Below are 27399 nucleotides of genomic sequence, written 5' to 3'. Positions count from 1 at the left end.
GATGGTCATGTGACGCGACCCTGGCATAACCTGAATAACAATCTACCTAGGTTGTGTGGTGGATCCTTCTGGATTAGTCCATTATATACAATAATATTACAAGAACATTTCCCTCTAAAATCAAAAGCTTCCACTTTTGTTAATGGATTGTCTGGTTTAGAAAAGCCATTTCCACATACCCTATTAAGAAATTCTGAGTTATTAGAGGGGGGGGGGTCCTCTGTTTAAGACGCTGCTCTATCAGCAACAGCGGCTACAAACACTTATGATTGGCTACTAAGGACAACAGTTACGATTGGTTACCGAAGAGGATATGGCAGATACCACTGGCGTTCGAAGACACCATTGACTTATAATAAGGTCCGTCAGGCTCCGGCGTGGTGTCCGATCAGTGCTATTCTTTCCATAAAATTTGACAAACTTTGGTACTGAGGCTCTAACGCAAATGTAAACATAGCCTTGACACAAGTACGTTGGGGTGTATGTATATATCTGTGGGAATGTATTTTATGCTATGTTTACATCTTTGTTGTGATTTCCGTTTTTCTTTTCAGTCATACGAGCAGAAAAAAAAAAATGACATAAGTACCAGATCCGTGACATGACGGACACCAGCGGTGCCCGGCGGAACCCATTGACATTAATAGTTTCTGCTGGGTTTCCGTAATTTTCCCTTGAAAATAGCTGCATGCTGCGCTTTTGTCCGGGATTTGGGGCGGAATCTGAATGAAGCCTTATATACGTACGTTAGGATTATGTATGTATATGTTCGAGTGTTCGTTGTACATGCAAGTTTGTGTATATATGGGTAGTATCAGACTGTGTTTCTATGTCATATACTGTATATCTCGCTGTGAGTTGGGCCCAGAAATTAGTTTTTGCAGATATTGATACGGACAAGGAAGGGGGTGCAATCCAAATCCTGCTCTAAAGCCTAAATCTAAATGTTGTTAGGCCGCTGTTTATATGACATCTATGTAGTGAACTTCTACCGTAACATGGAAGTGGTTAAATGCATCACAATAAGAAACAAATGTAAGAAATAAAACACGGATATATTACATGTGTATGAGCGCAAAAACAGGAAACACATATCCGGCTCCGTTCCCTAAAATTAAGTGTATAACCCATGAAATGGTCTAAAGCGGGAAAGGCACTTTAAACATACTGTATCTCCAAAGAGAGATTATCTATCTCATATCTATCTATCTATCTCATATCTATCTATCTATCTATCTATCTATCTATCTATCTATCTATCTATCTATCTATCTATCTATCGAGACAGCACTCCAGGGAAATAGGTGATGTGTTTATTCACCCCACAGGCAGGCAATGTTTCGATCCGTCTCAATATGATCTTTGTCAAGGCTTGACAAAGATCCCTTTGAGACGGATCAAAACGTTGCCTGCCTGTGGGGTGAATAAACACATCACCTATTTCCCTGGAGTGCTGTCTCTTCATTTGAATTTTGTATTGACTAGGGTTCTTAGCCTCAACCCAGGAGGCCTGTACCCACCGCTGTAGCGGTGCTGCTTAATCACTTTTTTTATCTACCTATCTATTGATATACCGCTCTATATATTATATCTCTATCTCTCCATCATACATCTACCAATACTTACATCCATCTATCGATCTATCTTTATATCACATATCTATCATCTACCAATACTAATATCGATCGATCTATCGACCGTTCAACTATCTACCAATACTAATTAATATCCCTGTATATCGGTCTACCCATCTATCGATATATCTTATATATCTAATTATATATCTATCATCGTTCTACCTATCTATTGTTGTACCTACCAATCTATAGTTCATATATGTATCTCTATTATCTACCAATACCAATTAATAGCCATCTATCATATTTTGTCTATCTAAATAACATACATCTTATATCTATCTAAAATCCATCTGGTCTATCTATCTATATAATCCAGGGGTGGGCAAACTTTTTGACTCGCGGGCCACAATGGGTTCTAAAATTTGACAGAGGGGCCGGGCCAGGAGCATTTGGAGGGAGTGTTTGGGCCGGATATACTAAAGCATTAAATGTAGTGTGTGCAAACCTCATAGCACAGTAAGAACACTACAACCCAATTTATTAACTGTCTTTCAAATGTGAAAAATAGCCCTTATCAGTTAATAAATTTGTCTCAAGGAATATGCAAGATATGGCATTTACATACTATTTCGCAGATACTGGGAGGAGGAAATGTAAATAGATTAAAATAACATACGCACTGTGATTTATCAAGAAAAAAGTTCTGTTGACTCTGTAAATTAGCTGCCAACCTCTGAGCAGTAGCCGCCCGTTCTTGTGTTGACTGCTTGCTAGCATAGTTTGCATGCTTCGTGGCAAAGTGACGGCTGATATTGTACTCTTTGAAAACCGAAGGGCTTAATGGTGACGTGAAACGAAGTGAAAATTAAAGTGAAATAAAGAGAAATACGCGCCACATTAACCCCTTAATGACCGGGCCATTTTGCACGTTAATGACCAAGGATTATTTTTTGTTTTTCACGGTCGCATTCCAAGAGTCGTAACTTTTTTTTTATTCCGTCGACATAGCCGTATAAGGGCTTGTTTTTTGCGGGACGAGTTGTATTTTGTAATTGCACCATTTTTAGATGCTTATAACATATTGATTAACTTTTATTAACTTTATTTTAGGAGAGAATTGAAAATAAGCAGCTATTCCAGCATTAATTTTCACGTTATAAATTTACGCCGTTTACTATGCAGCATAAATAACATGTTACCTTTATTCTACGGGTCGGCACGATTACGAGGATACCAAATATGTAAAGGTTTTATATGTTTTCCTATGTTTGCACAATAAAAACCCTTTTAGAAAAAAATTACTTGTTTTTGCATCGCCGCGTTCCAAGAGCCGTCATTTTTTTATTTTTCCGTCGATGTGACCGTACGTGGGATTGATTTTTGCGGGCCAATGCGTAGTTTTCATTAGTACTATTTTGGGGTACATAGGACTTAGATTAACTTTTATTTTATTTTTTATGGGGGGAATGGGAGAAAAGAGAGAATTTTGCCGTTGTTTTTTGCGGGTTTTTTGGACGCCGTACATCCGGCAGTTTCATTAATGTGTTCATTTTATTGGTCAAGTTGTTATGATCGCGAGGATACCATATATGTGTATGTGTGATTTGTTTTGACCGTTTTATTAAATAAAACCACTTTTTGGGGCAAAAAAGTAGTTTTATTTGACTTTGACTGTAATTTTTTTTCACAAACTTTATTTAACGGTTTTACTTTTTTTTTTTTAGTCCCACCAGGGGACTTCACTATGCGATATGCCGATCGCATATATAATGCTTTGGTATACTTCGTATACCAAAGCATTATTGCCTGTCAGTGTAAAACTGACAGGCAACCTGTTAGGTCATGCCTCTGGCATCGCCTAACAGGCAGATGCTGAAGACAGACCTGGGGGTCTTTGTTAGACCCCCGGCTGTCATGGAAACCCGACGGCGACCCGCGATTTGTTTGCGGGGGCGCCGATCGGGAGACAGAGGGAGTTCCCCCCTCTGTCAAACACATTAAATGCCGCTGTCACTGTTGACAGCGGCATTTAATGGGTTAAACTGCCGGAATCGGCGCGTGCTTCGATTCCGGCAGTTGCAGCAGGAGCCAGGCTGTGTATAACAGCCGTGCTCCTGCCGCTGATCGCGTGGGTAAACTGTCAGTACCCGCGCGATCACAGGACGGATATATCCGTCCTCCTGCGCGAACTAGCAGCTGCTGAGGACGGATATATCTTGGACAAGTTCGGCGGGCCGGATTAAAAAGCCTAACGGGCCGTATGTGGCCCGCGGGCCGTAGTTTGCCCATGTCTGATATAATCGAATGTCTGTCTATCAATCTTTCTTGCGTCTATCGATCTATCTAATATCTATCTAAAATCTTTCTAGCTAGCATAGCTGAGGGGGGGGACAGGCGGGGCATATGTCCCAGGTGCTACTCTGAGGTCGGGGGGGGGGGGGGGGGGTCTACAAAGCCATACCAAACAGCCGATTGCTGCTTACAGGCGCCCTGTACGCCGGGCGACTGCAGCAGCGATCAGCGTTAGGAGGAGGCAAGAGGTCTTGTGGCGGTGTTCTGACTAGAGCCGGTGCCGGCCCGGGAGTGGACCAGTCCAGTCACCTGATCTCACGCCAGTGACATGAGGTCAGGTGACTGGACCACTCCCAGGGCGGCACCGACCCCAGTCAAAACGCCGCCGCAAGACCCCCTGCCTCTTCCTAACGTGAGTCACGTCAGGCAGAGTGGATCGGTAGGCTACCATTCACCGCTCTGGCGGCAGTGTGGCATTAAGTACGAGGGGGGGTTGTGTGGCACTAAGTACAAGGGGGTGGCATAAGTACAAGGGAGGGCTGTGCGCAATATCTACAAGAGGGGGCTGTGGGTGGCGTTATATACAAGAGAGGGGCTGTGTGTGCCACTATCTACAAGGGGGCTGGGTGTGGCGCTATCTACAAGGGGGCTGGGTGTGGCGCTATCTACAAGGGGGCTGGGTGTGGCGCTATCTACAAGGGGGCTGGGTGTGGCACTATCTACAAGGGGGCTGGGTGTGGCGCTATCTACAAGGGGGCTGGGTGTGGCACTATCTACAAGGGGGCTGGGTGTGGCGCTATCTACAAGGGGGCTGGGTGTGGCACTATCTACAAGGGGGCTGGGTGTGGCACTATCTACAAGGGGGCTGGGTGTGGCACTATCTACAAGGGGGCTGGGTGTTGCCGCTTTCATTTATTTTCTTTTAACTTATTGTTATGGTAACTCCCTTATAGAACTATATTGCTTTTAAAATGTAGAAATGGTTTTATGCTCGAGTTACATTAAAAAAATTGTGAAAAAAAACCACCTCATTGATTGGTAGAGAAAGCAAACATGGCGAGGGGGAATGAGATTTTGGGAAAGAAGTGGGGGGGGGGGGGCTATGGATCTATCACCTCCTATGCAGGCAGTGAGAATGACGTGTATTGAGCCAGGTCACGGTCTCTACACGTCACCTGAGGTTCACACATACACCCTGGGCTTTTCATACATAAACTCTGCACATTTCCAATGATTCACGATTTCTCTATTTATAACAATCTCAGAAGATCCAGTCATTTATTTCCTGCCAGGAAAGTGCTGTCCTCTTATCAGTTACTTCCAAGAATCCGCAGTCTGCAGCTTGTACTCTTCCATGGGAGAGGCAACATCCGGAGTGGACTTCAGGAGATCACATAATGAGCGAAAATATAATAAACAGGAAACCCAATTATAAGCGACACCTAAATACAGGCCTTAATTCTGCAGTGTCCTATACTGATGGATATAAAGCGAAACTCGCTTATATGGGGGAAATGGAATATACCAGAATGACCTAATATAACGCTATTTTTGGAATGACTTCCGTTCTGCCTTATGAATTTACCGATATACTCTCAGTAATAAATATGTCCCTAGTACGTGTTGTATATTAAAAGCTGATGACCCGTACAGACAAGGGCGTAGCTATAAGGGGTGAAGACGAAGCGGTCACACCCGGGCCCGAATACATGAGGGGTCCTAAAGACCCTTCTGCCATATAAAAAGACACCAGTATCATAAATGACACATGGTAGATAAGGGAGTCTTCTGCATTGGGGCTCAGAAGCACAGCTGAGAGTTTGCTACTATTGTATCCAGTCTAAACAATCCTCTCATTCCTGTCCAAATAGCTGCTACAATGTATCAGACTTGAGTCCAGACGGTTTGCCTCAGAGGATTCTCTAGACTGGATACAATTGTAGCAAACCGTCAGCTGTGAAGTGTATTTGGTCTGTATGGGTTTTCAGGATCTGGATGTAGGACAGAAGACAATGCAAGGTAACCAGCAGTCCTATGTAAAACAACATAGTACCAACTCGACACTTCTGCTACATCTGATAAACTCTGCTCTGCTACATCTGTACACACACAAAACCCAATTTAAAATGATTCTTGTTCAGTTGTAAGAAAACTTTTCTGGTGAAATTCACCGTATAAAATAAATAACAGATACCAATGAATACCAGATGCCAAAGATTTTGCCGTTAGCTTTACAGCGTTTATTTGATGTAACGTTAATATTCTGGAAGTATTAAAAAGCTTCAGATGTTTAACAAAGCCAAACATTGAAGAGGTACATAGTGGAGTTATAATAGGTTACTGCCCCCGGTGGTAGGACGACGCCGGTGATGTACACAATGTACGCTTCAATGATGTCAAGGCCGTCAGTCGGAAGGCATGCAGATTTTTCCTTAAGGGGCTTATGTAAATACAGTTAAATAAAAAGAGACTGCGATGTGCTCAACGTCTTTAATGCAGCTTCAGAACGGATGTTACATAGTTACATAGTTAGTACGGCTGAAAAAAGACACATGTCCATCAAGTTCAACCAAGGGAAGGGAAAAGGGAAGGAAAAATTTCTACACATAGGAGCTAATACTTTTTTGTTCTAGGAAATTATCTAACCCTTTTTTAAAGCCATCTACTGTCCCTGCTGTGACGGCTCCGGCGGTAGGCTATTCCATAGATTCACCGTTCTCACTGTAAAGAAGCCTTGTCGCCTCTGCAGCTTGAACCTTTTTTTCTCCAGACGGAGGGAGTGCCCCCTTGTTTTTTGAGGGGGTTTTACAAGGAACAGGATTTCACCATATTTTTTGTATGTGCCATTAATATATTTATATAAGTTAATCATGTCCCTCCTTAGTCGTCTTTTTTCAAGGCTAAATAGGTTTAATTCTTTCAATCTTTCCTCATAACTTAGATTCTCCATGCCCCTAATTAGCTTCGTTGCTCTTCTTTGTATTTTTTCCAACTCCAGGGCATCCTTTCTATGAACTGGAGCCCAGAACTGAACTGCATATTCTAGATGAGGCCTCACTAATGCTTTGTAAAGTGGCATTATTACATCCCTGTCCCGCGAGTCCATGCCTCTTTTAATACACGACAATATCCTGCTGGCCTTTGAAGCAGCTGATTGACACTGCATGCTGTTATTGAGTTTATGATTTACAAGTACACCCAGATCCTTCTCAACAAGTGAATCCGCCAGTGTAGCTCCCCCTAGGACATATGATGCATGCAGGTTGTTGGTACCCAGATGCATAACTTTACATTTATCTACATTAAACTTCATCTGCCAAGTGGACGCCCAAACACTTAGTTTGTTTAAATCTGCCTGCAATTCATGAACATCTTCCATAGACTGAACTATATTGCATAGCTTGGTGTCATCTGCAAAAATAGAAATAGTGCTATTAATCCCATCCTCTATATCATTAATAAATAAGATGAATAATACGTTAAATAAGTTAAAAGGGTTTTCTCATGGCAACGACCCCAGTCCATATTATATGTATGGACATCATAGAGGGAAGTCCCAGACTATGCATCGAAGCGAAGAGCCGATAACAAAGGCTGTCGACCGCTCTAGTGACAACTGGAGAAGTGACACGAGGGAAAATTTGAAAAGTGACGTATTAAGAATTTATCTAAAAATTTATATAGGACTTGCCCATAACCTCTCAAGTATGAGTCATAAATATTCATATGATCGCCTTCATTGCACTACAAAATGAACACAGACCCCAAATAGGACCCATTAAATACAGATGTCAGACCAGACCCCTAAATATGGAGTTAGATCAGACCCCTAAACTAATACAAACCCAGAGCTGAACCCCTAAATACCGACCCCAGAACAGGCCTCCAAATATAAATAGACCACAGGCAAGACCCCCAAAACAAATAGACACCAGACCCCCCCTAAATAGACGTCAAGCCAAACCCCTAAGTATAGACCCCCCTAAACTAATACAGACCCAGACACTCTAAATACAGACCCCAGAACAGACCCCCTAAATATCAAAACAGACCCCAGACCAGACCCCCTAAAAATATACAGACCAAAACCAGACGCCATAAGTAAATACAGACCCCCAGACCCGCAAAATAAATACAAACCCCTGAAATGAATACAGACATTAGACTAGACATGCGGATACTCCCCTCTCCTTTTTCCTTCAGTCTGCTGCAGGGAATGTCCCAACACCGGACCCAATGTCCGAACGCTGTCTGCGGTGATGCCTGGGTGTGAAGAAGACTGCAAGAATGAGGAGTATTTGTCGGGGAAAAAAGCTTCTCTTGGGAGGTCTCTAGTGGACCCGATTTGTTCATGTAATACTAACCTTCATTTGAATAGTGGTGTAATACAACATTTCCCCTATGGCCACACACCGCTTACCCCAGTAATAACAGCTGAACATTTGGGTCAAGAAAAGCCAAACTTGCGTCGATCACAGCAGCTGATCACCGGGCTGACTTCTATTTAGAAAACGGTCGTATTTGTCAGACAACCCCTTTAAGGGCATATTTACATCCAACATTGACGGAGTGGGCTGTCCCAGTGAAACTAGGGGTCATGTTGGTAAAAAAAAAGTTGGTTTAACTGTGCTCAACAAGGGATAAGTTCCAATAAACATTCAATTCCTTTATATAAAATGTCATTATTAAAATATACCCGATCTTTAAGCTATGTGCTGTAGGTTTTTTGTCTACTCGTTTTTTGGAATTTGCATATGCCTGTGCCCAGTCTACTAGTTTTGGATAACGTCCATTGCTTTTTAATACTTACCCCTATGAAGGCATCTTCTGGGTCTGATGTCCCTCAGAATCTGCAGTGGTGCCGCGCTGCCCTTCTGTAAACTCCGGCCTGAGGTCTCATCCAGGCAGGCAGTGGTACTGTTGATAACCCTTCCTTGTGAACTTCCCATAAGCCCTATCTTGCACTGACAGAATGGTAAGGGTGGCACAGCCTTTCTATATGTGAGATTTTGGTCTCCGTAATGGCCGGCGTCATGCTCTGAACAACCAGCAGATAATGTGAATGGCATATTCCACAAGTATTTTCTCTTTATGAGGAGTGGGTGTATATTACTAGATTATTAATTAAGCTTAATGGCGTCACAATAGTTCCAAAGACGCATGGTTGCATTAAGGCAGTAACCCTTAAAGCAATGGAATTTCTTTATATTATAGAAAGGAGATATATTATACATTTACAATACTGTATATATCAACAGATCATTTGTAAATTAAGTATTTACAGGGGTTCTGCACACAAATTTTAATAAACCGAAACTACAATGGATAGTCAATATACCTTGTTACATTTTTCTCCCACGTTTGGCCTCACTCCACAGAGTCATGATTGTTTTCTCTAGTCATCCCTTGCAATATTCTGTAGTGGTGTAGGACATGTCAGGGTGCCTGCACCACCTGGTATGCCCCCCATTCTTCTTGTGCCAATGAGTGACAAACACAGAATGCCACGGAGAAAGACAAGAAAAGAGAGGGGCAGTGTTCTAAGTTCATCTAATCATGTTTTACAGAGAGTAGGAGGTTGCCAGGTACAAGCAGGGAGGGTGTGGAGTAGAACGGGAAGCTTGAGAGAATTGGGTATATTGACGATGTATTTATCATAGTGGGTCCTAGTGATTGTAACCTTTGAGAGGTTAAGTAGGAACCCTTTAGGTATAACCCGTATAAATCACCCAATTTCCCATAACATGCACAAAGATGTGGCTAATCACGAGTCCACTCCAAAAAGTGAATGGTCCTCAAAGCATGCCCTAATCCTCTGAGACAAAATGCCCAAAGATACTTACGAACCTACCGCCATATGAAGACCATTTCTGCTCAATAATGACGGACATAAAGCTCTCCTTCCTCTGCGTTCACAATAAGTTTCTTCCGAAGGAGATTCATGTGAAGCACATACAAGGAAGCCAATTAACCTGACTAAAATTTGCTAAATCTTAGGCCTTCATCATGTTACGGTTATAATAGAGTGCACAATTCACGTGAACGATAGCTTAGTGGAGTAGTAAAAAAACATGATGTGAAAATTTTTGACAAAGTGTTTCAACATAGTGATACATTCGGACTAAAAAAAAAAAACGATTGAGTAACGTCTAGTGTTACTATTTAAGGCTATTTCGGAGTGTGTCTGAGCCGGGTTTGGAACTCACGCTGTACCATGTGTATTTGTTTGAATGACTCATTAGAGATGCATAAATAATATTCAGAGTAGAAATGCAATTCCGTGCATAACTGAGGAATATGAGACCTGTTATATGCACGCCATTACAGATGTAGCAGAGCTGAATTTGTTACCAAGCTCTTCTTACTAGCTCTAGGAGTTAAGTTACCAGTGTTTTCACAAAGGACTGATAAACTTATCATTACACGACTATAAGATGAACCAGATGGCAAACGCATATCTACTACATCTGACAAACTGGGCTCTGCTGCATAGAAGTAACAATGTGTTTGCTCAGACCCAACTCATGGTTTGTAATAAAAATGGTAATATGATGACTGAGCGGATCTAGGATAGCGCTACTTTCTGCACCTATGCTCAAGTTGTCCGGACGATCCCATTTAACCCTTTAGTAGCCAGAGATGAGAGGTTGCAGCGTTCACTGTGCTTATCACCCAGCTTCTCAGATTCCTGGTCGGCCAAAGTGCCTAGTAAAAGATCACACTTGACATATCTCTGCATAACTAGGCAGAGACGCCATTCAGAAGCATGAAAAAGATGGGCGCCCACCATGTGGGAGCTGCAATGGCAACCATATTGTGAGAAATCCAGCTTTTCTAAAAGAAGACATGACAAAGAAACATCAGAGCAAATCAATGCTGGAGTGCGGATTTATCATAAGCAAAATTAGGCAATAAAATTAAAGTGACAGACACGACTTCTGCAGAGAATTATGAACATTATCTAAACATTGAAACATAAATAAAACCAGATTTCCTGCTCGCTTCCGGTTTATTCCTTGATTTTGTAAGATTAGAAAATATGCTGTGGACTTGCCCATTCCCCTTTAAGAGACGCTCTGACTCTCAGTCGAGACCAGGTCAGCCTGTTCTGTTCCTGTGCAGACATGAGGCCTCTGGCAAAAATGTAATTGATTTGCAAATGAGGTCAAAGCGATGGCTGCACAGTATATACGGGATATGTACCCTATAACATATGTACAACGCTGGATATACAGGATATGTACCCTATAACATATGTACACCGCTGGATATACAGGATATGTACCCTATAACGTATGTACACCGCTGGATATACAGGATATGTACCCTATAACATATGTACAACGCTGGATATACAGGATATGTACCCTATAACATATGTACAACGCTGGATATACAGGATATGTACCCTATAACGTATGTACACCGCTGGATATACAGGATATGTACCCTATAACATATGTACAACGCTGGATATACAGGATATGTACCCTATAACATATGTACAACGCTGGATATACAGGATATGTACCCTATAACGTATGTACACCGCTGGATATACAGGATATGTACCCTATAACATATGTACAACGCTGGATATACAGGATATGTACCCTATAACATATGTACAACGCTGGATATACAGGATATGTACCCTATAACGTATGTATAACACTGGATATACAGGATATGTACCCTATAACGTATGTATAACGCTGGATATACAGGATATGTACCCTATAACATATGTACACCGCTGGATATACAGGATATGTACCCTATAACGTATGTATAACGCAGGATATACAGGATATGTACCCTATAACGTATGTATAACGCTGGATATACAGGATATGTACCCTATAACGTATGTATAACGCAGGATATACGGGATATGTACCCTATAACATATGTATAACGCTGGATATACAGGATATGTACCCTATAACGTATGTATAACGCTGGATATACAGTATATGTACCCTATAACGTATGTATAACGCTGGATATACAGGATATGCACCCTATAACGTATGTATAACGCTGGATATACAGGATATGCACCCCATAACGTATGTAGAACGCAGGATATACGGGATATGTACCCTATAACGTATGTATAACGCTGGATATACAGGATATGTACCCTATAACATATGTACACCGCTGGATATACAGGATATGTACCCTATAACGTATGTATAACGCTGGATATACAGTATATGTACCCTATAACGTATGTATAACGCTGGATATACAGGATATGCACCCTATAACGTATGTATAACGCTGGATATACAGGATATGCACCCCATAACGTATGTAGAACGCAGGATATACGGGATATGTACCCTATAACGTATGTATAACGCTGGATATACAGGATATGTACCCTATAACATATGTACACCGCTGGATATACAGGATATGTACCCTATAACGTATGTATAACGCAGGATATACAGGATATGTACCCTATAACGTATGTATAACGCTGGATATACAGGATATGTACCCTATAACGTATGTATAACGCAGGATATACGGGATATGTACCCTATAACATATGTATAACGCTGGATATACAGGATATGTACCCTATAACGTATGTATAACGCTGGATATACAGTATATGTACCCTATAACGTATGTATAACGCTGGATATACAGGATATGCACCCTATAACGTATGTATAACGCTGGATATACAGGATATGCACCCCATAACGTATGTAGAACGCAGGATATACGGGATATGTACCCTATAACGTATGTATAACGCTGGATATACAGGATATGTACCCTATAACATATGTACAACGCTGGATATACAGGATATGTACCCTATAACGTATGTATAACGCAGGATATACGGGATATGTACCCTATAACGTATGTATAACGCTGGATATACGGGATATGTACCCTATAACGTATGTATAACGCTGGATATACAGGATATGTACCCTATAACATATGTACAACGCTGGATATACAGGATATGTACCCTATAACGTATGTATAACGCTGGATATACAGGATATGCACCCTATAACGTATGTATAACGCTGGATATACAGGATATGTACCCTATAACGTATGTAGAACGCAGGATATACGGGATATGTACCCTATAACGTATGTATAACGCTGGATATACGGGATATGTACCCTATAACGTATGTATAACGCTGGATATACAGGATATGTACCCTATAACATATGTACAACGCTGGATATACAGGATATGTACCCTATAACGTATGTATAACGCTGGATATACAGGATATGCACCCTATAACGTATGTATAACGCTGGATATACAGGATATGCACCCTATAACGTATGTATAACGCTGGATATACAGGATATGTACCCTATAACATATGTATAACGCTGGATATACAGGATATGTACCCCATAACGTATGTATAACGCTGGATATACAGTATATGTACCCTATAACGTATGTATAACGCTGGATATACAGGATATGTACCCTATAACGTATGTATAATGCTGGATATACAGGATATGTACCCTATAACATATGTACAACGCTGGATATACAGGATATGTACCCTATAACATATGTACAACGCTGGATATACAGGATATGTACCCTATAACGTATGTATAACGCTGGATATACAGGATATGCACCCTATAACGTATGTATAACGCTGGATATACAGGATATGCACCCTATAACGTATGTATAACGCTGGATATACAGGATATGTACCCTATAACATATGTATAACGCTGGATATACAGGATATGTACCCCATAACGTATGTATAACGCTGGATATACAGTATATGTACCCTATAACGTATGTATAACGCTGGATATACAGGATATGTACCCTATAACGTATGTATAATGCTGGATATACAGGATATGTACCCTATAACATATGTATAACGCAGGATATACGGGATATGTACCCTATAACATATGTATAACGCTGGATATACAGGATATGTACCCTATAACGTATGTACAACGCTGGATATACAGGATATGTACCCTATAACGTATGTATAACGCTGGATATACGGGATATGTACCCTATAACATATGTATAACGCTGGATATACGGGATATGTACCCTATAACATATGTATAACGGTGGATATACAGGATATGTACCCTATAACATATGTATAACGCTGGATACAAAGGATATGTACCCTATAACATATGTATAATGCTGGATATACAAGATATGTACCCTATAACAGATGTTTAACGCTGGATATGTGCCCTATAGAATATGTATAATGCTGGATATACCCGATATGTACCCTATAACATGTAGAACGCTGGATATACAGCAAATGTACATTATAATATATATGTATAACGCTGGATATACTGGATATGTACATAATAACATATGTAGAACGCTGAATATACAGGATACGTACAGTAGAACATTATTACATTGATATGTAGAACACTGGATATACCGAATATGAACATTATAATATATCTGTATAACGCTGGATATACCCGATATGTACATTATAATATATATGTATAACTATTAATTTACAGGATATGTACATTATAATATATATGTATAGCGCTGGATATACAGGAATTGTACATTATAACATATGTGTAACACTGGATATACCGGATATGTACAGTATAACATATATGACTGGATATATCCCATATGTACATTATAACATATGTATAACGCTGGATATACAGGATAAGTACATTATACCATATATGTTAAAATGTGCATATCCTGCATATCCAGTGTTATACATACATGTTATGATGTAGATCCAACGTTATACATATATATTATAATGTACATATCGGTAATATCCAGTGTTATACATACATGTTATGATGTACATATCTGGTGCATCAAACGTTATACAGATCTAGGTTATAATGTACATATCCTGTATATCCAGCATTATACATATAATGTACATATCCGATATATACCACGTTATGACGCTGAATATACAAGGTATGTACATTACAACATATTACCCAATACATTCCTATGGGTAGAGACTTTTAGTTCCAGCGAAAGTAAAGATATGTTAGAGATTTGCACTATGTGCCATGCCTTATGGTAGCAGTTTAGATGAGGTCTAGAAAATTATATTTTACACCACACGGGTGAGAATGACCTGCTGCTGTTTTTCTAATTTTTAGGCTGCGTTTTAGCTTTGCTCCATAGGGTACAGTAATAAATCAGTCACTGCTACATTGTAGTCTAAAGGCCCTTTTACACAGACCAATTATCGGGCAAACGAGCATTCGCAGAACAAACGATCAGCCGATGCACGAGCAAACGCTCGTTTATTGGCAAATAGCCCGACGTGGGCAGTGTAAACGAGCACCGATCAACGAGACAGCTTGTCGATCGGCGCTCGTCTGCTCCTGTCACAAGGAGCTAGGAATAGGAATGAGCGCTCGTTACTATGATCGCTCGTCCCCATACATTTCTGTCATGCCGGCAGCACGTCTCCCTGTTTACACAGGGAGATGTGCTGCCTACAACGATAATATTTTAGGCTGCATAAACAATGCAATCAGTTGATGATTGAGCGTTTGCTCGTTCATCGGCTGATCGTTGCCCTGTTTACACAGGGCAATTAATCGGGAATGAGCGTTTTGTGAATGCTCGTTTGCCCGATAAAGGGCCGGTGTAAAAGGTAATCTGAAAAACAGATGACGGTGGAAGTTACGTAAAGCAGGCAATAAGCGCATTGCTGGAGCAAGGGCTTGGGGTGTCCTGCTGAGACTGCATGCTCAGTATGGTGTGGCTCTGCTGTGATCACTAGGAGGGCCTGCTTTGACTGCTAGTGAAGTGGATAGGGGCCTGTTGTGTCTGCTGTGACAGAGGGGCTGCTGTCCTAGAAACGCTCTTCTTTGGAAGTTGGTGGACTTCTGTGACTAGTTAGGGTGCTACTGTGACTATTGGGGAAGTGGGGACTAGAAGGGACTGCTGTGATTACTGGGGGAGTCAGAGGAACTGTTCTGAGTTCTGGGAAAGTGTGGTGGTGGTGCGGTGTACAGTAGAGAATTATTTTCTACTGGGGGGGGGGGGGTGTGGAGTGGGACTGATTTCTCGAAATGTAGGCCCTTATTTATAAACCAGAACCAAGGGCAACGTTAAAGCATTGCTCGATCACTATCGACGACTAATGTAATCACTGTATGCCAGTTACCGGAGAGCGGGAGTAATGCACTGATTATCGGACGCTAAATGAAAAAAAAAAAATAAGTCTTTCACGGATCTTATTTCTTGCGTTGCTTCAGCTTTCAACCATGTAAGTAACGCACAGCTGGTTATAAGCCAGAACGTAAGAGTGTCAATCTCAGACCAAAGCGGAGTCACACGCATCCAATTATACCAAGGCTCGGGGAGATTATGTGCCACTTTATACTCTGCTGGCAGGATAACAATGTGAGATCAGCGGCCATCCGCCCTGCATGTTTACACCTGTTTAATGAGACGCTAACTAGTCAGGGTGCTCAGTGTAATGATGACACATTAGAAAAACTATTAAGAAAAGTTCACACCTTGGGCTAAGAAAAACCTGTAATAGGAAATCAAATCAGTAATAAAGTGCTGTAAGATTGGAAGTTACATCATGTCGTCTTCTCCATTCACACCCAGAGCTTGTTTTCAAAATTTGGCTGGTTGCCCTGGGAAACTGACAGCTGTTTAACTCCACTCTGCAGACAGTCATGTGACCTAGCAACTTCTAACTAACTGTGTAATGGTTACATGAGCTCCCATAATGCACTGCTTTCTGGTAACATGAAATCAGTAGAATTCTGAATTTAGCTTTGGATGAGAATTGAGAAAACACATGTAACTCAAAAAGCAGTACTAGGTGAGTAAGTATCAGCAAAGTTTCTCAACTTTTTTTGGGCAATCACCTTTCCTGGGGAAGATCGACTGGCAGTATCAGGAGCCCCGATCAGCGGTTATCGCCAGGGGTAGCTGCCAGCATGGTTCCCCCCCCTGCAATACCACAGGGTATAGACTTTTACAGAACCCATTGTAGTAAATGGGTTTCCATGTAATACATGGTCACGTTAAGTACTCTACAGTAAGAGGTCCTTTGCAGTGGCTCTCTGCTCTAAATAATAGAAAGGGTGGACAAGTCCTTTAAGGCTTAACTTCACTGCAGTGACTTCATACACATGGTTTAAATTAGTAGACCTTCTCGATCTAGGATCTTTGTTTATTTCGCTTTTTGAAGTCCAATTGGTAGATTTTGCAGGCTGTAGCTCTTCAGGTTGCCTAGCTACCACTTGACTTCCTGTCTGGGTGACCACCTTTTCAGTACATGCAGCTCCATGTACTGAAGGGTTAGAAGTTCTATCCTACTTCGGTAAAAGTAACATTGCACTAGGATGAAAACATGCAAAACAAGGGGGGGGGGGGGGGGGGGGGGAGTGTGAGGACACAAAAGACCAACGTGTGACTTTAGCAGCGTAACCAAATCGAAAGTTGAATGAACGTTCAACTGTAATATTACTGTATGGGGGAAAAAAATGTGACTTATTTAGAATGCATGAAAATCTAGTTTAGCTACTCCTAGAGAAAAAACATTCACATGGAAGCTGTACCATCATATGACCTATGGGCTGCATGTCTTTATGCGGCCACAGTCTTGAAGTGAATGTTCACCTCCTGAAGCCATGTTATTTTTAGCTCCAACATTTTAGGCTGTTCAATGTCTTAACAGAACTTTATAGCAATATTCTAATACAGACTCCAAATCCCCTGAAAAGAGATTGAGTTAAATTTTAAGGTTTTTGTTCCCTGTAGCCACCAATAGAGGGAGATTACTGCATACTGTTTACACATTGTACTCAATAATGACACTGTATAAAGGAAGCTCCCCCTAGTGGTGGTTGAAGGTAGCCAAAATGTTGTCAATAAAGCCCTTCCCGACATTTGATGTACATGTATGTCATACTTGGAAGGGGGGGGGGGGGTATGCAGCTGGTGACAGCTGTATGTTACAGCTAACACCCTGCTCGAACGGTAGGATCTGAGATAACTGATCTCGGCTGTATACCACGGTCAATAGTGACTGCACCCCTAAGCTGTTAGAGAGATGGAACCCCCCCCCCCCCGTCATCCCATTTGCCCCTCTGCGATGCAATTGACGGCCCCCACATCTGCCATCTTAGTAAAAAATAATCGTATTTATCCCGCACGAAGAACTGAATTGTTTAGCTTACGTTGCCCCCCAAAAAAGGGGTCAAAAAGTTGAACGTACCCCAAAATGGTACCAATAAAGCCTTCAGCTTATCCTCCAAAAAAACAAGCCGTCACAGCAATCAACTAAAAAGAAAAAATTGATTGGTCTCAGAATATGACGACACACAGCAAATGGTTTATATTTTGCAAAAGTAGTAAAAAAATTATATCTTATATAAATTTGGTATCGCCGTAATCGTACTGATCCGCAGAAAAAAAAGTTAACATTTTTACCGCACGGTGAACACCGTTTAAGCAAAACCCCCCAAAAAACAGTGAAGGAAATGCTGTTTTCTTCCATTCCTCAATTTTGTTACAAGTTTTTTGGGCAAATTATATGGTACATTAAACGGTGCTATTAAAAAATACAACTTGTCCTGCAAAAAAACAAGCCCTTGTACTGCGATGTTGAAAGAAAAATAAAAAAACCTATGGGAGCTCAGAAGCCGGGGATGAAATAACGAAAATAGAAAAACAAAAACGGTCTGCGGCGAGAGGGGGTTAATTCTATGTATACGCAGGGGATTTGTATTAAAAAAAAAAAAAAAAAAAGTTATCTTTTATTCGTAATCAAAATAGATCAAAGACCTCTCGGATTCCTGGAAGAGCAGGTAAGTCTCCTAAACTCTAGGACCTGACTACGGAGGCTGGGACTGTCAAGCACTGCATTCCTCGGCCACTGCGTCAGGACATTTTGTGCGGCTGTGACCGTGACAGGAGACCACTTTGGGAACAGTACTTATTTTGGGATCTGGTCTCTAAATTAATTTTGGGGTGTAGGGCCTGAATTTATGATGAGGTCTTTTTCCAGGGTCTGAATTTATTCTGGGTTCTGGACTGGGTGTCTGTATTTCTTTTGGAGTCTTCATTTATTCTGCGGTCTGGTCTGTGGTTTGTATTAATTCTGGGGTCTGAATTTACTTTGGGGGTCTGAATTTAGATCTGTGTATTTGTTTAGGGGTCTGGTATGAAACCTGAATTATTTTGGGGTCCGGTCTGGGGGTCTGTATTTGCTTTGAAGTCTGGTGTCTGTGTTCATATTGGGGTATAATGGAGTCCAATGCACTACCTGAGATTCAAAGTGATTAGGTTGGGGTCGTTTCAGTGGCGTGGCCTATATAAATGGGCGGAGCATATTGAACATATTTTTAGCGCTGCACTTTCCATAATACTTCTCATAATCTCCGTGTAGTCACTGCTCAGGCGAGTATGGCAATAGGTAACACAAGGGGGGGGGGGAGGTGCCAAACGTGGAGCAGCAAATAGCGAGGCTTGGCTTATACGCTGACACTTTAAGCCGTAAATCATTATTGACATTTCCTTACGTCCCAAAACTTTGGCAGCTTTTGCTTGGAAGCTTGTTACTTAATAAAATCTGATCTTTTCTGAGGTTTTGTACTGGAAATATTCCCGGACCTAAAAATACAGACAAAAACTGCCACGTTCTACTGCTATAAAACCAAAGAACTACTAACATTTTATAGCAGCGGATGTTAAATATAATAATGTGCTAAAAATATTCAACCCCCCTGAAGATGGTTTCCAAACAGCAGCTTTCCACATGAGCCCTGCACCCTCCTGGATTCCGGAATGCGAGATCAGGACAAAGACATTAACAGGATTTCCTGCAAAACAATAAAATGACAACCTTGTTGCCACTGCAGGAATTTGCACACATGCCAAGCATTTTGATTTCAGGAAATACCGTCTCTTTAAATGAACACATTCTGGACAAAGGTTCCTAGAAGAGATGAGCGATTCCTCATATTTCCCATCTGAAGACGGTTTCATGTGCAGGATCATAGATCTCTATGAACGGTATCTCATCATCATCAAGGAGACTCATGATGGGTATAAAAGTGGCCACATAAAAAAAACTTCTAGTATTAGGGCTATTTTCTGCAACATTTTTAGCCTTTTCATAGACATTTATGTCATATTCATCGGAAATGTCTGACTGATGTGGGATCTGCACCTATGTCAAAAACGGGGGTCCCCCATCCTGCCAGGTGAGGTGGCACTGCATCCAGGTGGAAAATAAAAGGAGAGGTGGCAAGCGTGCGCGGCTGTAATTCCCATAGAAGTGAATGGAGAGAGCGGCCACCATTTGTGCTCCGATTGCGGCAGCTGACGTTTGGGGGACCCGAATCGATCAAATATTTATGGCATATCCTGTGTATATTCCATAAAGGTTTGTAATTGGAATACCCTTTTAAAAAGGTTTTCTCAAAAGGACAACCTCTATACATATGACTTAGGGTATATGGACGTCAAAGAGAAACATCCCCATTTGGGACCTTTATTAGTCATAATAGGGAGCGACTATAACAAAGAGCTCCTCCTGCTCAGGCTAAGAATTTTTATCTGCTGTACTAGGGACTGCCTCTCCATGTTACTCAGACTTGTTTAAGGCTACTACCTCTATACAACTGGAACGCTTAGGCCTCATGCACATGACCGTAGCCATGTGCACGGCAATGATTTTTGGGTTGGCCGGCCCCGCAAATCGTGGGCCGTGCACATGGCCGCGGCCATTATTTTCAATGAGCCCAGACTGCAGAACACGGCTGTAATAAGGCTTGCCCGTTCTTTCTTCGATCCGGGCTCCGGGGCCATGCACTGAACGTGGAAACCACGGTCGTGTGCATGGCCCCATAGGAATGAATAGGGCCGCAATTCTCCCGTGGATTTTCGGGGGAATTGTGGCCGCAAAAGCACGTTCGTGTGCATGGGGCCTTATTCATTCCTATGGGGCCATGCACACGACCGTGGTTTCATTGAAAATAAATGGCCGCGGCCATGTGCACAGCCCACGATTTGCGGGCAGCTTGCGGCGGACTCTCCGTGGCCGGCCGACCCAAAAATCTCGGGTGGTCGGGTGCATGAGGCCTTAGATAGACTGCACAAGAAACCATGCCTCTGAACAATAAAAGCAAGCAAGTCGAGGAGTAAGACAGAGGGCATTGGGCAACACTAAAGCAAAGTGTACTATATAAGCAGCTTCAATAAAAGCAGTTTTAGCTGCTATACTAGAGACTGCCTCTCCATGCCTCACAGACTTATTTAAGGTTACTTCCATTAGACAACAGAAATCATTAGAAACCTGCTACGGAGATCCAAAAGCTTTTAGATAAAAACAAGCAAGTCAATGTGGGAAAAGGTGAAAAGCCGACTTGTCCCTGGTTTGTCGCAGGACTCCCCCCTATATGGAAGTATCCTAGTTGTATGTCCGACGCAAATTTACAACGATCATGGCATGACCAATAGTCGCCGTGGAGTACAATTCTCTTCTGCTGCCTTTTGGGGATCTATGGTATTGCACCTCTACCACCATATGCACATGAGTAAAATGTAAGTAAAGGGGTCGTCTGCTTTGGACAATCTTTATTTCTTAGAATGGTCCCCAAACAATAAACTAACATGGAATCTCGCTCCTGGAACCCCCAAGGATCAGCTGTAATCTGTATAGTAAGTGTTCAAATTCCACTGCAGCGCCACCCCTGGGCAAATGAAGGATTACAAAGTTCCTGCCTCAAATGGAATCTGGAAACACAGAAGCCAAGAGAGACTTGGCTCACCACGGTTATTTATATACTCGTTACTTTTCACCGTCCTATTATTGCGGGCGATTCACACGGCGACAGAACAAAACAGCGGCTAAGACGGAAATCTCATTTTGTAAGGGATGTCACCCAGATACATGTAACTCTACCTAAAATTCCAGCCTCATGCAAATTTGATCAGATTTTCATTGTCTATGCCTGCAGAGCCAGAGATCCCCTTTCCACTGCCTGACACACCTGACAGCGAGGAGACCCTGTACTAAAACGAAGGATTAAAAGTTATTAGTAAATGTTATAAATGAAGAAATATTTTCATGCATTGTGTAAATGTAATATAATAAAGATCAACAGCGAGAGAGAGAGACAGCGAGAGAGAGAGAGAGAGAGAGACAGCGAGAGAGAGAGAGAGAGACAGCGAGAGAGAGAGAGACAGCGAGAGAGAGACAGCGAGAGAGAGAGAGAGAGAGAGAGACAGCGAGAGAGAGAGAGAGAGACAGCGAGAGAGAGAGAGAGAGACAGCGAGAGAGAGAGAGAGAGAGACAGCGAGAGAGAGAGAGAGAGAGACAGCGAGAGAGAGAGAGAGAGAGACAGCGAGAGAGAGAGAGAGAGACAGCGAGAGAGAGAGAGACAGCGAGAGAGAGAGAGAGAGACAGCGAGAGAGAGAGAGAGAGAGAGACAGCGAGAGAGAGAGAGAGAGAGAGAGACAGCGAGAGAGAGAGAGAGAGAGAGACAGCGAGAGAGAGAGAGAGAGAGAGACAGCGAGAGAGAGAGAGAGAGAGAGAGACAGCGAGAGAGAGAGAGAGAGACAGCGAGAGAGACAGCGAGAGAGACAGCGAGAGAGAGAGAGAGAGACAGCGAGAGAGACAGCGAGAGAGACAGCGAGAGAGAGAGAGACAGCGAGAGAGAGAGAGACAGCGAGAGAGAGAGAGACAGCGAGAGAGAGAGAGAGAGCGAGAGAGAGAGAGAGCGAGAGAGAGAGAGAGCGAGAGAGAGAGAGAGACAGCGAGAGAGACAGCGAGACAGCGAGAGAGACAGCGAGAGAGACAGCGAGACAGCGAGAGAGACAGCGAGAGAGACAGCGAGAGAGACAGCGAGAGAGAGAGACAGGGACAGAAAAACACAGGGACAGAAAAACACAGGGACAGAAAAACACAGGGACAGAAAAACACAGGGACAGAAAAAACACAGAGACAGAAAAAACACAGAGACAGAAAAAACACAGAGACAGAAAAAACACAGAGACAGAAAAAACACAGAGACAGAAAAAACACAGAGACAGAAAAAACACAGAGACAGAAAAAACACAGAGACAGAAAAAACACAGAGACAGAAAAAACACAGAGACAGAAAAAACACAGAGACAGAAAACACAGAGACCGAGACGCTCTTTGTAACCACTCTCCACAAGAGATGAGGGTCCTGAACAGGGTCCCCCCTCTATTGACTCAGAAATCCCCCAACAGGATGTACAGTGACAGCTGTGGTTGTTAGGAGAGAATTCACACTCCATTCAAAGACATGGTGATGTCATCACTTACACTACAAGGTCATCATTGCTGTGCAAGTAGACCTTGGTTTACGAGGCGGATGCCAGACTAATGGATGATAAGAAGGTGCCGCTATTCAGAATGACGGCCTGGTCACCAGATGCCAAGCTCTTCATCCTGAAGTCTATCAGTCTATCATCCTCCTAGTTTTCAGATGGGCCTTTACAGAAGGAGAAGATCTCAGTGACATACATAAAAGAATAATGCTCTGGTTTTCGGCGACCTTCTCCTAACATCTGTTATTTTCATAATAAAATGTGGATGATGAAAAACACATTTGCGCAGAGAACGTTACTGGACACCCAGGACTGTGATTTAAGAATGTGTGTAGCCGCACTGAGGCCCCGGCCATGACAGAGAATTCCATTAACATTCCCCAGGGCTACAAATAAGGACCCTTTGTTTCATAGGATAGGCGTTTTATTCTATGTATCCACTCTCGAGGCTTCGTATTGATTGCATTCCCGTCCAGTTCTGATATGAAGGCCATAAAGAAGATGAACATCGCAACTTGGCCAGCACAACTTGCTAACGTGGATGTCCACATGAATATATGCCGGTCTATAAAATCAGAAGGGTCGGACTGGCCCACCAGAGTACAAGAGGATAGTCCGCTGGGCCCGGGCTCTGACCCAATAATGGGCCCCACAGGTCCAGCAGAAGACAACCCCATTTGGAGGTGACTTTGGAGCAATCACTTAGGCCCCATGCACACGGCCGTGCCCATAATCACGGCCCGTGACTGCGGGCACAACCGGCCGCCGACTGAATTTTTGGGCCGTGCTCCTATACAAAGTATGGGAGCACGGCCCGCAAAACAACGAACACGTTCCATAATTTTCGGAACATTTATACGGCGCAGAAACATATCTGTAGCGATCCGGAAAGGTGTCCGCGGCCAACAGAATGGGTCCGTAATTACGGAGAATTTTTACTGTCGTGTGCATGGGGCCTAACCACTAGGGTCTATTTCTTATGGGACGATCACAAATAACCTATTCGATCTTATAGATGATATATCCGGTGTGTACAATGTGAACAACAAAGATTACGATGTGATTAATACGGGATACACGAGTGGCTACTTCTCCAGTATAATGGGGAGACAGGTCCCAGTCATTAATGGTAGGGTGCCCAGCTGCTGGACCTCTACCAGAAGGAGAATTATGAAATTTAAAGGACGCAATGTTTTCCGTATTTCTATCACCGCATTCCCAGATCTATAACTTTTTTATTTTTCGTCAACATACATGAATGGGGGCTTGTTTTTTTTATCAGCCACATTTTGGGGCACATATAACTTATTATTGACTAACTTTTATTACATTTCTAGAGGGGAGGGGATAGAAAATCCATATAGTTTTTTGTTCTTTGAGCCATGCGATGTGCAGTATAAATAGTATATTATGTTATTCTACTGGTCGTTATAATTGTGGCGATACCATATAGATTTTTTTTTATAGAGAGTTTACTATTTTTATTAAATAAAATAATTTAATTTAATATTAAAAAGGGGATTACGTTTTGAAAATTTATTTTGGACACTAGGGGGCTTGAAGCTGCGATCATCTGATCGCTCCTATAATTCTTTGTTATACTCATTAAGCAAAGCATTATTCCTTTTTACACCAATTCCAGCATGGCCTAATAGGCCTTCTATAGCAGACCTGGGGACCTTTGTTAGGCCCCGAGCTGCCAAAGTAACCCATTGGGACCTAATGATCGTGTTGCAGGGGTACCGATGAGCTTACAGAGGGAACCCCCTCCCTCTATCAAACACCATAAATACCATGGTTGCTATTAACAGGGGTTAAATGCACGAGGACAGAGTGATCTCGGCCATACGAGTGGGATGTCGGCTGTATATAGGGGTTAATGGAGATCAAATTAAAACAGTAAAGGGAGTTCCTGCTCTCACCACAGAAATTTGGGTTTTGTGGGGTCCTGTAGTCCCAAAGTCTACACATGGCGTTTGTAACGTTCCCTTCCCGTCCCAGGAATGTTGCCCACGCCTTCCCGGTTGACTTTAATGGGAAAAATTGTGGCATTGAAAATCTTCTTGTTACAAGAGCTTCGATACACTGTAACAAACAATGCACCTGTATTAGTTGGACACGATCAGAAGAGGTATTCAGCCTTTAAATGTAAATGAGAATTTTTCCATTCACTGACAGCAAGCGGAAAGAATGAAAATGGTGAGGAATTTAAATTCAAACGGTGCTAGAAAGTTGTACTACTCTTCATTATCCGATTTCATTAAACTAGAGGCATGTGATCTACAGAGCTTAAGTCATACACAAGGCCTGCCGATCGTACACATTGTAATGAAAGGGACTATTATTCCGCATAAATTGTAAATATGCAAACTTTATGCAAATTATTGTCTTATTTTATAAAAGAGGAACCACATTGTATACAGGATATAGAAAGCGTGAGTGAATTTCCCGCCTCTCCCGCCGAACAAAGACATCAATGTTACCGGTTCCATGCATGCAATATCTGTGTTTTACTAGTAAAAGACATTTTCCAATACCCTATAAATAATATTAATATAGAGGGGTCCCAAATTCAGGACCCTCATCTATCATCCAGAGCAGAAAGTAGCTACAAAAGTATATCTCTGGCTCTGGAAGACCTGTACCGTTTATACAGACCGCTCACGGATTTCAATGGAAATTGTGTAATGCTAAATTTCCCCTGTGGAGGCACTGCAGGAGAAATGCCCCATTTCTTTACAGATTACAGCTGATCGTTGCGCGCCCAGCAGCAGAAATACTCTGTAATCCGCTTATTGTTGGGAGACCCTTTTAACAAAAAAGGATTGCCCAAGACAGTCAAGTCCTTTAACCCCTCAAAGTGGTTTATCTCAAAGACATTCCCCCTCACAATGTGTCCGCCATGGCGATCGACGCAGGTCTGGCACCATTTTGTAACACAGATAAGTTTGTGTTGAATTTCTATTATGAGGGTATGTTCACACGCAGTGTTTTCAGGCGTATTTTGGGGCGTTTACGCCTCGAAAAACGCCTGAAAAAACGGAAGCTGAACGCCTACAAACATCTGCCCATTGAAATCAACGGGAAAAATAGAATTTAGTTCATATGGGCGTCTTTTTACGCCTCGGTTTTAAAAAACGAAGCGTAAAAAGACGCTCCGTAAAAATAAGTAGCATCTCACGCCTTGGGCTGATTTTGCATTGAACCCTATGAAAAACGCCTGAAAATCAGAGGCTGCTTTCTCTGAAGCAAATGCAGACCGTCCGCGGGCCGCAGTGCCTGTAATCACGGAACGTGATTACGGGCACGGTCGTGTGCATGGGGCCTAAATACACACAGCTGGCAATATGAAAAGTCAGCCCACGCACCTTGCCCCTACCAAAATCTGTAGCCCTTAAAAAAGGGATACAATGCATCAAAGGAGTTCAAAACCATTAGCGTGTGCCCATACACATTAGATGAAAGTCGGCCGAACCCGCCAACTATCTAATGTGTATGAAGATGTCCCGACCCTCCCCCAATGGCAGATTTAGCATAAAGTCGGCAGCTTATAATAGTGCAGCAGTGTTAGAAGATGATGATTTGCCAATATCATTGACACCCATGTATGAAATTCTCTCTGGAGGGCCTCCGCACTAGAGATTAATTATAATGGGGGGCAGGGAGTGTTCAAAACTTTTTGTCAATAATCCCATTGGAGAACACTATGGTCAGTTTCTTTCCGGCCTCAATTGGCTGAAAACAAATCAAATTCAACAGGTGAGTAAATGTAGATAAATAACTTATCGTCCCTTTTAATAGATAATAATAGGTGACGCAATGAGATATGGGCACTTACGTCACTTTTCCGAAACTTTGCCTTTAAACTCTTCATGTTTAGTCCATTCAAGTATTCCAAACTTTATTGTCCTTTAAAATCTGTGAAATAAAAAACGAAAAATGAGTTAACCCCATAGCCAAACACATTGGAAAACCAACCGCAAGTATACCACAGAGACATCCCTCACAATGCCCTCTCTTACGGCAGCCTGTCTGCAGAATACAGGCTGCTATAAACTGCAGACTTTTATTGTGCTGGTGGAATTATGGAGCAACATCGAGAAATCGGATATACCCGTTGCTGCCCTCTAACAGATTCCCAGCAGTTGGGAGTCATCA

At 42.2% G+C, this 27399-nt stretch overlaps 1 protein-coding gene across 3 annotated transcripts in view; it reads right to left on the bottom strand.

The window, feature by feature from the left end:
• Nucleotides 1–27399, bottom strand: part of RAI14 (retinoic acid induced 14) — a 134635-nt gene that overhangs the window by 75079 nt on the left and 32157 nt on the right. For all 3 annotated transcript variants that reach the window (XM_075841755.1, XM_075841763.1, XM_075841772.1), the window contains exon 2: nt 27080–27159. In XM_075841755.1, the coding sequence (XP_075697870.1) occupies nt 27080–27115 (36 nt within the window). In that variant the 5' untranslated portion in view covers nt 27116–27159. The remainder of the gene's footprint in view (nt 1–27079; nt 27160–27399) is intronic.

The sequence above is a fragment of the Rhinoderma darwinii genome, chromosome 1 (genome assembly GCF_050947455.1).
Source record: "Rhinoderma darwinii isolate aRhiDar2 chromosome 1, aRhiDar2.hap1, whole genome shotgun sequence".
Lineage (NCBI taxonomy): Eukaryota > Metazoa > Chordata > Amphibia > Anura > Rhinodermatidae > Rhinoderma > Rhinoderma darwinii.
Note: the sequence above shows the minus strand (reverse complement) of the source record. Positions and strands in the feature narration are given on the sequence as shown.